Source organism: Nylanderia fulva, unplaced genomic scaffold (genome assembly GCF_048542155.1).
Source record: "Nylanderia fulva isolate GAGA-0341 unplaced genomic scaffold, ASM4854215v1 Scaffold2, whole genome shotgun sequence".
Lineage (NCBI taxonomy): Eukaryota > Metazoa > Arthropoda > Insecta > Hymenoptera > Formicidae > Nylanderia > Nylanderia fulva.
Genome location: NW_028190263.1, coordinates 8,257,692 through 8,271,086, shown reverse-complemented (window position 1 = coordinate 8,271,086; position 13,395 = coordinate 8,257,692). Strand labels below are relative to the sequence as shown.

The window sequence follows — 13,395 nt, the reverse complement described above, 5'->3', positions numbered from 1 at the left end:
TGTAAGAGATAAAATTTAATTTTTTTGTTAATGTAAAGTATATCTGGTTTACCTATTTTATATTACCTTTAAAATATATGCGTTACATTTCCAAGTATAGCAAACAATATTAAACGTTAAAATTACGTATACTTGCTACCTGGGTTATCGCTATTGTGTTGTTTCATTAAATAAATTTTTAATTTATATTATTTTAGTACTGACTACTATATAATTTTGATTTCCACTGTATATTTTTCTTGATAAATGCTATGTTAAAAAAATGTTTTCGAGGTATCCCATTTCGAAAATGCTTATGCTATGAAGTATCTTGACGAAATGCTCTATGTTTAAATGCGTAAAAATATCGCATTTATTTATAGTTTTATTTTTTACAGACAATACCTCTAATACATAAATGCAATACTGCGCAATGCTGTTCAATTATCATGTGTAAAGCAACAAAAAAACACGCAAGTTTATCATCGTTTTTCCTTTCAAACCGGTATAAGGTTCAAGGTTTTTCCACAAATCATCATAATCCAATGACCTAAAAGACCTCAACCGATTGAATAGTACTAATAATATGTAAATCATTTTTTTTCAAAACGCTTTAAAGACATCACTATTTCAAAGGAGCACACATAAATCATATTTTAAAAAAATCTAGTCATGTCAAAAAGTAAACATAAATTGTATGGCTGTATACTTCTATATATGGATAAGAATATGCTAATTTAGAAAACAATTCAAATTTTATTACAAGAATAATATAATTATATTATCTATAAAATATTATTCATTTTTGCTAATCTGTTTATGTTATCAATAATAAATATTTATTTTTTAATACGTTCCTTTATTCTGAATTTAAATGCGAAAATCGAAAACAAATAAATATAACATTTCAGAAAATATAGAAATACCGTTTTGTATATAGAGAACTGTAGATTAGTAAAAATCGTCAATAATTTTCATAAAGTCCCGACACACATATAACTGAATTGATAAACTCGAAAACGCACTTCCACGATAAAGATAACGACTAGCTATCGTCTTAGACATAAGTAGAGACATGAGTAACAATCGTATATATATGTATATAGTATATTGTATGTAAATGTAGGTCAAATATCGAGTTTCAAGAAAAGAGCCTTCAGCATTTATTCACTTATGTTTGCTCAGTTTCCGTCCCTGTGCAGTTAACAAACAATTCAAATATATAAAAAAATATTTAAATCATATTTTATATAAAATTACGAATTACATATTCCTCTTAAGAAGCAAGAATTTTGAACGGAAATTAGTCTAAACCTTTAAACATTCGAAGTAATCGTAGAATAAAATGTCAATGCAAAAAAGCGATGTAAACTAATAATAATTATTATTATGAGAAAGATGCCTTTAGTTCTTCGTATATTATCTGCAGCAATTTATCAAGGACTCGATTTCAAGCATCAGATTATTGATCGATTTCATACAATAAGAAACTTACACGAGACAAATGTATATACATATATAACACAGTTCAATTAAGGAATGATGTAAGTTAGTATAAAAATAAAAAAAAAATATATATATATATATATTTGTTTCTTTCATATAACTAACTTACGTAATTCCTCAACACAATTCAGACATTAAAAGCATCACCTAAGTTAATATATAAAGAAAATATGTATTTTTTTCTTCATATATTAACTTATGTAATCTCTTTACCTGAATGATGTTGATATTCTATTGTAACAATTATTCATGTGTGGTTAAATAAAATGTAATTTAATAATAATTAATTTCACATATTAATAAATGATATAAAATTATAAATGAATTATTTGATTTGATAGTGAACAGGAAATAAAATTGTGTTAATATAGATTATATATACTCGCTCTTTGTGGTAGCCACATGAAGGATTTATTACAGATTTTATATGTTATATTAAATATTAAATGATACCTATTTATATATGTGTGTGTGTAAATTATACGCTTGGACACGACATCGACATAGATTTTTTTTGTGTTGGAACATCATTACGTTAGTGACAAAATACCGAATAGCGTAAGTATAGCATGTAAAGGTAGTAATCGGTATATAATGACTATTCTCTAAATTTATCCTTACGAAAGAAGTGCTAGAAACACATTTGGTCTAAACAAAGGCTTTTGACTCTCCATCTTACATTCTCTATGCTACCTATATTATTTGTTCTGCAATCTAGTACAGATTCTGACTTACGAAACGCAAGAGAGCCATTGTCCTTACGTATACGAGGATATAATGTAATTGTATCGTACCGCCGCGGGAATCTCAGATATTTTGCAGTAATAACATATTTACAAGACCTCAGATATTTTGCAGTAATAACATATTTACCACAGAGACGTTTGCACATATGCACACATTGATTTAAGACTATTGCCGAGAGCAACACGATGTCAGTAAACACATTTGCGGACTCTTGTGTACGAAAAAATGAATGCGCCGATGGCAACGATGTGTTAAATCAACGATACAGTATGCGAAGAATGATTTTATACGAATAGTGTTCGATTCTTGCACATGCACAATACACATGTAATGATATAATAAATTTAGTCTCTCGTTACGGTCATACACCCTACCCACAGCAAACAGTATCCTCTCTTTACACGAGCCATTATATTGATAAATTATTTAAGTGTACATTGTATATAAAACACATATGCATATGTCTGTATATAAATAAGTTTCTACATAGTTTTTCCCCCAAATATATGTATAACGTAAGAAATTCAATCGTATAATTTAATCATACAACGAGAGGTCTCAAAGACCGATAAAAGATTTTTTATACCTCAAAGGAGGTTTAAAAAAGCTGTACGAAAATGTATATTCTTACATATACTTATTAGGGATGGATATGCAAAATCGAAATGCAAAACATATGCAATACATTGTGCGTGATGACATTTGACTTGAATAATGCAAATGCGATAGAGTATATAATAATGATTCGAATGATACGCGCGAATGAACACAAATAGATAAGTATTTTTTTTTCATATAAATACGTATATATATTATTATAGTATATTTTATTTTCTATAATTTTTTTCCGATTTTTTCCTAAATATCGCGTTACAAGTTACAATAGACTGCCGACTTTATTACAGCATGCCCAGTGTGGCCCCTCGCGTAAAAGAGTGTAAGAGATATTTTTTCTTCTGACTAAATTCTAACACTCGATTAAATTCGATTCTACCTTCGATCGGTTTTCTCTTTTTTTTCGCGCCAGATTATGTGACTGATACATAAAAAAATATATCCAGCCACCTTTCATCCAGAAGAATCACTATAAAATTACAGCTTTCCGCATGATGTATACAGACATTCAATATTTCTAAGTCACATTTTATTCGTATTCGTAGACTTTATCGATATCAGTAAGTTTCAGTGATCTTGTCGATAATCCTTTCTTTTTCTCTTTATTTTCCCCGATTTAATATAACCGGAGAAATAAATCGTTCATTCACAAGTTTGCAGGCAACACTCCTTTGTCGATCTCAAAGGACAGAAATGGACGCTTTCGTTATCCTTTGTGCGATTGTTGCGCGATGAGAACATAAACGATTGTTCTATTTTGCTTTGCATTTCAATAAAGACAATGAAAATCTTCATATCGTAGAATTCTGCAGATCTTGAAATTATATTTACATCTTATATGTTGCGTGTCAATTAATTAGGGATACAGAACTAATAACGTTAAAGTGTATGTATTTATGTTTGTGTGTGATTTCATTAAATTAATGATAAATAATCTAATTACAGAGATGGAAAGCTGTATATATAAGTAAATAATCTCTGTATATGTACTATTTATATTTTTGCCTTTATAATATGTCGTGCAAATACTATATTTGTGTTTTTATTACATTTTATTACTTCGTTGTACATAAGATTTTGTCTTTATTTTCAAATGACATCTGCAGTCTCCTACAATATCAAGATTATAATAAAATTATAATTATATGTACAAATGTTATTAAATATATCCATAATTAATATAAATATATGTTTATATAAGTGTACATACGCATGCATATACATATCAAATTAAAATTATATCGTGTATGTATGTTTCTTGCTCACGGTTAAATTTGTGCAATATTTCTAAATTCAATCATAATGTATAAATATATATATGAATTATGTATGTGTAAATGTTAATGAATTGAGCATTTTATGTGTATGTATGTGCATTTTTTTGTATATTTATATATTTATGGACTGTATGTACATTAGCTTAATGCAATAAAACATTTAATAATATATTTAAAATTGAAATTCTTTCTGCAATTCAATATAAAATCTAAATAAGTTGCAAAATAAATATAATGATAATTGCAATTAGTAAAATATATTTCTCAACAACGCATGTATAAAGATTTATAAAAATTGATAGTGTAAAATTGTTTAATAATAATAATAATAATAATAATAATAATAGAAAATAGAGAACGTAACAAAACTCATATAAATATTGATCACTAATTAGACAATGGAAGCACTAATTTATTTTGTATTTATGTCAAACTATCAAATAACTAATTCCTCGTCAATGCCATGGATAATTGCGTATAATTTTATAAATTAGAAAACAAGTTATAAATTCAGTTATAAAATGGTGTATATGTATATATGAAGTATATAATACTACACCAACATTGCGCGTATCAAGGCCATTCTCTAAATATCTTAGCTAAATTATCTACAACAATCCAAATTTCTTATTACAATGGAACATTTTTCTTTGCATGGTATATCATAATGGATATACCCGTTAAGAAAAGATTTTTTTAATTTCCATCAGCCATTTCCACACACAAACACACTCCATTTTTAAACAAGACTATCAATAATCAAATGATTGTTTAGAATCAAATGACTGCTCCTAAAAATGTTTGTTTGTTTGCAAGCTTTTGTGTATTTTTCCTTTTCTTATAAAACTAATATAAACGCGAGTCATTAAAAATGTATGAGTTAATGAAAATATAATAATGATCAATTAAATGAGAAAATATTTAAAAGTTTTTATAATAAATTTTCTAATTTTTTAATAAAAATGACTTTAGTTCTTAAATGTTTGAAAAATTAAATAAATATCTTTTTAAACATAATTATTCTGATTAATAAACTGATTAACAATAGCATATTAATGAAGCAAAACAAATCAAAATGTTGAACAACAATATAAAATCTACAATCTTTTAAATAGGACACACAGGCCAATATGAGCCGGTATAAACACAGATATTTATAAAAACGAGCCAATTCGTTTCTCACTTATTCCATAATCCTATTTTTAGTGTCATGAATGGCTTTACGTATGTATACTTATTATACATACATATTACACAACTCATATGTAATCTCTCTTATATATTATGGACATATTGAAGAGATAGTAAGTAGATTTTTAAAAATCAATAGCCTTTAAAACAGGAAACTAATATTTTTCCTTTACCTTCGCAAATGGCAGTAACGTCGCGCATAATAAAGAATTCATCATTTCATTACATCAGCCTACATTACCCAATGGCAGTATAAGTTTTCCGGATAATCTCAACACGCACATATAATATGCGTTCATAGACTACCCATTGTCTCATTTCATTGCATATTTATACATAGAATATGCATATAATTATTTTGCACTAAAATTGTCCATTACATTCACCGCGTTAATACGTTCCTTAACTTGACGTTATATCAATCGCTCACTATCTGACGTATGATAATTCGTCAAGTTCGCGGTGCATAAAGATGATATTGTTTTGTTGCTGATTTTCTCGTCATTGCACAATAATTTCAGCGCGTATTACATTGCACAGTCTGAATTACATGTATAATTGATTTAAAGTCAATAATAATTTCTAAAGTTCAAGAAAATCTGCAACAAATACAATATGGCATGCTATACACGTAAGTTTCGTGTCGGGATGCGATTCCTGTCTTTAAATATATAATATACGGTACTTACGCAGAATGCCGAGTTTATATACAAGTTTCTAATACTAAGCGACTTTGCGTTGGGTCTCAGAAAGCTTCCACAAAACTTGCCGGAAATAGTCCTGTGCGACCGGTGCGTTGCTGTGTACCCTTGTACCATCCGTCATCACGCTTCTTATGCACGTATATTATGTCTCCCACGCGGAGCTCCAGTTCAAATTCGCTATTAGGTGGATACGGTACGATACAACGGAATCTGTACACCCGATCGCTGAAATTAAGTACATTTAATTATCATTAAATATTATATCATTACTCATAAGTAATAAGAATTAAATGTATAATTAACAAACTTTAACAAAACTAACAAATGGAGAAATGGAGTAATAAGTTTTTATAATCGACGACGAATCTGAAAAATAAAATGATTCTTACCGTTCGCGTGATGACTGTTGCTTTGTTTGCTTTCCCATACCAGCGTCCAAAGAGTTACTCTTACGATGATGATTTCCAACAGTGGGACATACCATTGCACTAGATTCACCGGATCTAGATAAGAATAAAGAGCTAATGTAAATAATTACGTTTATTGTTTCAATATACAATAATAGAATATTTTTATATGAATATAATGTGCGTGAAATATTAACATTATACATTAAACACAAATTCAAGACACAAGCACATATATAATACACAAGCACATATATAATATAAATAAAATATATTTAAAATTATGCCATATTCAATATTATCACAATAAATTTACCAAACATGCAACATACATCTATATATGTATGTAATCAATCTTTAATTCTTTCTAAATTTTACTTTACTATTTATACATCTTTATAAAAGCTAAACTTTATCTTGCAAGAATGTTTAAAATTTGTGATATATTATATATTAGTTATATACTATTAATTAGACAATAATATAAAATGCAAAAGTAATCTCTCTAAAAGTTTCTAGGCTTACCTGAAACTGAAATGCAGTTTCTACCACAATCAATTGCAAATGCTAATGTGAAAAATACAAGTCAGATATAGAATTATACAAAATTCTCAAATGTGCACATTGACTTATACACAAAGCATGTTTTTGCCATAAAATTATAAGAATATATAAATTAACATAATAATTTTAACTTTAAAGTTTATCACTTGTTGAAAATAATTGTTATCCTATACAATAGCTTCCATAGAATTATATATATCAAGTATTTATTAACATCATAAAATGTAGACGATATACTGTATTTCTAATTTTGTCAAAAATATGCATATTTTTTTGTATTGTATACTTTATAGTTCATTTATAATTTATCTGCTACTCTTGCATCGACACAAACGACTAACCTCTGAATTACTGACACTGGTAAGGAAGGTCTCTCTTTGTATTTCAATCTCTGTGAAGATGTGGCGTGTCCTTGCACAGAGCCTGGACATAAGCGGTGTTGGCTGTTTGAAGCATTTAATTCCTGTGTAGGTGTCACCTGTAGCAACTGACTTGGACAAGATCCCGATCTGCGATTGTCGCCCCATCCCCCAATACAATTTATTAGAGAAACATTTCAAAGCGTGCAGTTTTTATGTCATGCTGTGCAAAGCATGATGATAAACATTGACATTATTCATGAACGGTTGCTCGCCACTTTTTCTACATATGTGCATAAATATGCATAAATATAATGCCGCAATCATCATGCAACAATTTTAGCAACAAAAAATAGCGTTTTTGCTTGATCAAAACACTTCGATAAAAACATTCGTTATACGCGCACGTACATGTCAAAATTGTGCATTAATGTGAAGACATTATTCTCGTCGTGTACACATAATATATATACATGCGGAAATTAGCGTGGCTTATACACGTAAAATTAAATCAATTGACAGAACGTGCAAATTAAAGATTAACTTTTGTTGATTTCGACCAAATTATAATAGAAAATTATGCATATACGTATCGATAAATTTGCGATAATCGAAATTACTCACCGAACGTGCATTGGATTGACGGAATTACCGTCGTCGAATACAGGATTATCCATCGAATATGTCGCTGGTGGAGGTGATTTGGACTTTTTAATATTGGTCAAGCGCCGCATCAAGGAGACACATTTGTCCTTTTTTTCCTTTGGCTGTAATTTATAGTATACATATATGAGTAATACTGTGTGACATTGGCAGAACGATGCTGACTGTTTCTCAGCAAATAGAAATAAAATACCTTTTCCGTGGTTCTGTACGCAGCTGCAGTTGCATTCGAGGATGCGGTAGCTACTATACGCAGAGTATTGTTCGGACTTCTATTCATATCGCTCGTGGAAGAAGAAGAAGCGGAAATAGTAGCGCTGCTACAGCCATTATTAGCGCTGTTGAGACCCACAGGCGGTTGTAGCGATGAAGAGACCGTAATTTGTTTGCCAGGCGAAGCTAAAAAGATTTATTATAATTTTTATTCGTGACATTATTTACTTAAAATACATACCGATATTTTTTTATTTGTTGGTTGTTTTAATTAAAGTTTAAAATACTTTTATTGATTGCAAATTTATAATTTATAGAATAGTTGTTTTTAAATATATTTAATTAAACGATTAAAAAATTAGGCTCGTGTGGATTTAAAATCAACTAATTAATAATAGGCCATCTTAACAAGCTAGATTAGCTTAGGATGTTAAATAATTTTTTTATTAAACCATAGATTGTATAATGTTAGAACAAATAAATAAACGTATACGTTTCGATTGTACGACAGTCTTTTTCAATACACAGAAATTTTGCGAAACAGACGTATACGTTTATTTACTTGTTCTAACATTATACAAAATCTATGGTTTAATAAAAAATTATTTAACATCCTAAACAATCCAGCTCGTTAAGTTGTCCTATTATTAATTAGTTGGTTATTTTTATTTTGATTAGTTTTCAGCCCTTTAGTTATAGTTTATAAGTGATTAGATAACCAAGAGGACAAGAATAGAAAAATAGAATGTGAATGGATGTGTGAGCTTTTTAAGTTAAGATAAACCAAATCTCTTCCTTGACGATAAGAAATAAATAGATAGATATATATACATACGGATATTTGAGGTCATCACTACGCTGCTATGACTGCGTCCAATCGGATTGGCGGTCGCATTTTGGTCATTGTGTCGCGGCGGACTAGTTTCCTGATTCGATCCTTGACTCGGTTGACCTGCGCTGCCATGCCAGGATGAAGATACTGTCGTCGAAGAGGGACTGATAGCGCGTGGCGGTAATTCAGGCGGCGGCAGTGCACGAGGATTGTACGAGGGTTGCGGCGCGGGACCTTTGCTCTTCGTGTATGTCACGGCCAAGCGTGACTCGGCGTTCGATGCTGCATTTGATAATGGCGAAACTTGATGTTGGCTTGGAGAATTTGGCGATCCGCGACACAATCCGCGTTGACATCTGTAATTAGATATCGAAAGTTTGATACACGGTTATATTAGAATTGATTTTCAGGTTTGAACCGTGTAGATTTATTTCAATGTTTCAGCTTACTTTATTAAAGAGAAACAACCTGATACTTATCAAGTTGTTACAGTATCAGGGTATTGTGCAGAAAGAACCTGATAACAATATGACAAGTTATTCTTCCTGATAAAAAAAGATGAAATGTTCACAAAACACTAGAATCAAACAAAAAGTCTACATGGTTCAAACCCAAAAATCAATATGGTTCTATTATAGATACGTTTGTGATACACAGAAAGAAGTAAACGCACTTGGCAGGTGCAACGTAATTTCCAGGGAAGACTCCGCATTTCTGGGTGCGATTGGACGTTCCTTTGAACCATCCGTCTTGACAACGTTCCGTCACCATATAAATTCCACCCTTCCGCAACTCGAGCTCGTCCGCCTTTTGAGGCTTGTAAGGATAAAGTGCTATGTACGCCGCAGGTAAATGTGTCGCGCCAGATACGCTGGAAGTCTGATTAGCGGGTGCACTTTGCTGGGCAAGAACGAGGTCGCTGCTACCACTTCGTCTGTGTCGAAGATTGTGATCTGTACAACTATTGATCTAGAAAAGAAAGAAATTTCTTTAACATAAAACTCTTATAGATAAAAAAAGAAAAAGAAGGAAGACAATGAAATCCAAAAAGATAATCATAGATTGACCAACATAATTGAATTTATGTATGTAATTATTTATGTATAAATTATCAAAAAATATATATTTTCTTACTTGTAAGGAGGAAAACGATTCATTGCCTCCACCATTATTGGCGTTATTAGGGGCACTGTCTATTGGAGGACTAAGTATCTCAGCGCTGTGTCTGTGATGAGGATGAGAGTGATGACCTGTATTGACGGCAGTGAAACTATGACGTTTAATATTGTGTCTATTCCCAACCGCGGGTGGTGATGTCGCGGGACTGCCAGGACTGCTTGGAGCAGTACTGGAACTGCTGGACGTGGTCGAGCTATTGGGGGTGTTTGGAGTAGTTGTTGTAGAGCTGCCACCAGACGAGACGTTTGAGACAGAATCAGATACTGGTAACGCGGCGTTCTGCACGATACAAAATCCATTTACTGAGATGTACCTCAATCTTAACAATTCAAAATATCGTATTCAAAATACATTTTAACTTACTTGTACCAATTGCGAGCGAGACTGACTGGTTGTTTGTACATTACGCGTATGATCGGTTGGTATTAACGGCGTGGTTTCCTCGTTCGTTGGAGTTGGTGGAGCTAATCTCGACGGTCCTGGCTGTACACTGAGATTAAACGACTATATTTAAATATACAATTCAAAATATAATGCTATATCAATTAATTATTCTACTTACTTAGTGGAAAGTTTCATCAGAGCTCTGGCGACGCTATTCAGCTCTACAAAAGCTAATGGAAAGATGCCAATTCTATCCAAAAGTTTACCTTCTGCCCAATTTTCGTCTACTCTTCTGATAACACTAATGACTTCTCCCTAAAAATATACAACATATTTTTTGTGCACATGTATGTAACAGAAATATGAAAACGGCAAGATATTTAAGAAACAAATGATGCAAAACTACCTTGTTAAAAGTTAAACAACCGTCCTCATCATCATTTGTCATTCTAAAATCATATAGTGCTTTACATTGAGGTACATGCGGCGTCAAAGGTGTCATCACCTGCAAATGTCACGACAGAATAAATCACAATAAATTGAAGTAACAATAGCAAACAGAGAATATTTGCGACTCGTACCTGAACGTAAGAGAGTGGAAAGACACCGTGATTATTGCCGCACTCTCCAAAGTACCAATTCTTGTCAATCTTCTTTCGAAGAATGACTATGTCACCCTTCTTGAAACTCAAATCACTGAAAGAATAAGCAACGCTAGAATATTAAAGTAAATCACAGATATACAGGATATATCTGAATGATTTGTACAAACTTTAAGAACAAGGAAATATTTCCATGTTTGTTTTGGTTTCTGAAATGTATCTGAAAGTTTGTCCTGATCTTTCAGATATCCTCTGTATATGAAACGTATAAAATATCAATAAAATATCACGTACCCTGCCTCCTTAGAAACATAATCGTAGATCGCCCTTCCGTACGCCTGATTGTGCAGGTGCACCTGCTTGGCTGCAGCGTTGGAGTGCCGTATCGCCGGTTCGGAAGCGATGGCGATGGCGGGGGCGAGACTGGCGGTGACTATGGGCGCCGGGGCGACCTGGTGGCCGCCGAAGAGCCGTTGTGGTACGGCGGTGCCGCCGGAAGACCTGGACAAGGCAGACTTGATCTGGTTCTTCGGCGCGGCGTTGCGCATCCCCTCGAGGATCCGCATCAGCAAAACGTTCGGCGGCAGGTCGTCCACCTTCGCGTCCACGAGGACACGGCATTCCGGACAACGCAGCTCGCGATGAGTGCTCACGATCTCCTCCAGACACTTCTTGCAAAACGTGTGCTGACACGGCAGTACCTTGCTCGAGGTGTCAAGTCGCTCCAAACACACCGAACACTCCAACAAGTCGTTCAGCATGCACTCGTCCATGGCGACGACGGAGTACGCCTCCTGGAGTCGACCTCCCCGAGGATGATGCCCGTCCTACCTGTCTACCAGCTCCGGATTCCTCGTCGCGCTCCTTCTATCGAAACGTACTCCCTCCCCCGCATCTAATACTCCAGTTTCCCTCTCTCTCTCTCTCTCCCTCTCTTTTTCTCTGTCTCTCTTTCTCCTTTCTGCTCCACGCCTTCCGGCGATCCGTTGCACTCTCGTTCTCGCGTGGACGGCTTCTTGCAGTTCCGGTGTACCGTGCGAGTGCAAAAATTTAATTCGTTTTTATCCTCCCTTCTCTTTCCTCTCTCCGTCTCTCTCTCCCTCCTCCTTCGTTCGAATGACACGAGGGAAGAAGCGCGCTTATTCGCTCGGTAAACCGATGACTTGATTAACGTCTCGGCGACGCAGCACGACATCGATCAATCGCGCGCCTCGATTATTCTGGCAGAGGTGATGAAGGATGTCGTCATTTTTGTCGAAGCACGATGAAGCCTGCTGACGACGACGACGACGACGGTGACGACGACGTCGTCGTCGACCGTTGTTGTTCCTCCGAGCCTCGATCAACCTCGACTCTTCCGTTCCTCGACCGCGTCGTTTCCACCTCTCGACACGCTTTTAAAAAGTCATCGAGGATGTACATATATCATGAGAAAACACGAGATTGTCACCCGCGCCATTCGATTTTTGACAGCGATATTTTTGGACGTGAACGAAAAAACAAAATAACAAATATTCGTAAAGAAAATTCAATTTAAAAACCGATGAAAATTATTGTAAATGGTTTCGAAGCGATTGAAGCGCCAAGTAGACCCGTATTTGAACACTTGCTGATTCACGTATGATGCGATAGAAAATATATGGGGTGTCCCATTTTAATGTCCCACCCTAAATAACTTATTTTTGATTGTAGAAGAAAATATTTTAGACAAAAGTTATATGGTTCCGGAGTTTTGAAAACTGAATATTTTACAAGATATTTTTTACATTTCATGTCAAGAAATGGATAACATCGAACCTTCATAACTCAAAAAGTACTTGATAAAAAAATACTTTATTATAGGATTTTGAAAAGCTCTTGAGATGAGCTATAAAAATATCCAATAAAAAATAGATGGTTCCATTTAAAAAATCGAAGGTAACCTTCGCGTGACCTTCAAGCTATTCAAGATCAAACTAATAGTACCATCTTATGTCCCCCTCGAAGTCATACAACTTTTGCCTGAAACATTTTCTTCTACGATCAAAAATAAAAAAGTTATTTGGGGTGGGACGACATTAAAATGGGACACACTGTATAATTTACGTCACGTGAACTATAGATTTTCTATGGCGGATCGACCAATCGGGAGAGAGGACTTGAATCCTACCTCCCTTTCTTCACCTATTGGTGA

General features: G+C 33.4%; 1 protein-coding gene across 3 annotated transcripts; it reads right to left on the bottom strand.

Annotated features, from left to right (window-relative positions):
- POSH (SH3 domain containing ring finger posh) lies at positions 1-12,757 on the bottom strand. 3 transcript variants are annotated; one of them, XM_029310572.2, is made up of 13 exons: positions 11,517-12,754; positions 11,202-11,316; positions 11,027-11,125; positions 10,799-10,935; positions 10,600-10,726; positions 10,192-10,515; positions 9,731-10,026; positions 9,061-9,413; positions 8,206-8,411; positions 7,974-8,116; positions 7,332-7,499; positions 6,409-6,522; positions 1-6,244 (listed from the first exon to the last, which is right to left on the bottom strand). In XM_029310572.2, the coding sequence occupies exons 1-13, from the start codon at positions 11,993-11,995 to the stop codon at positions 6,061-6,063; spliced, it is 2,745 nt and encodes a 914-aa protein (XP_029166405.2). In that variant the 5' UTR covers positions 11,996-12,754; the 3' UTR covers positions 1-6,060. The 3 variants fall into 3 exon arrangements, with proteins under 3 accessions (XP_029166405.2, XP_085338304.1, XP_029166406.1); XM_029310573.2 differs by lacking the exon at positions 1-6,244 and adding an exon at positions 6,952-6,993 and having other exon boundaries at positions 6,422-6,522; positions 11,517-12,757; XM_085482178.1 differs by lacking the exon at positions 7,332-7,499 and having other exon boundaries at positions 323-6,244; positions 11,517-12,755.
- Positions 12,758-13,395: the final 638 nt, after the last annotated feature.

Bases quoted from the DNA above. Each gene is read 5' to 3' on its own strand.
- POSH (XM_029310572.2), bottom strand. From the start codon at position 11,995: ATGGACGAGTGCATGCTGAACGACTTGTTGGAGTGTTCGGTGTGTTTG. The intron at 11,126-11,201 runs GTACGAGTCGCA...TGACATTTGCAG, and splicing joins TTCCACTCTCTTACGTTCAG to GTGATGACACCTTTGACGCC. The intron at 8,117-8,205 runs GTATTTTATTTC...TATAAATTACAG, and splicing joins CGTACAGAACCACGGAAAAG to CCAAAGGAAAAAAAGGACAA.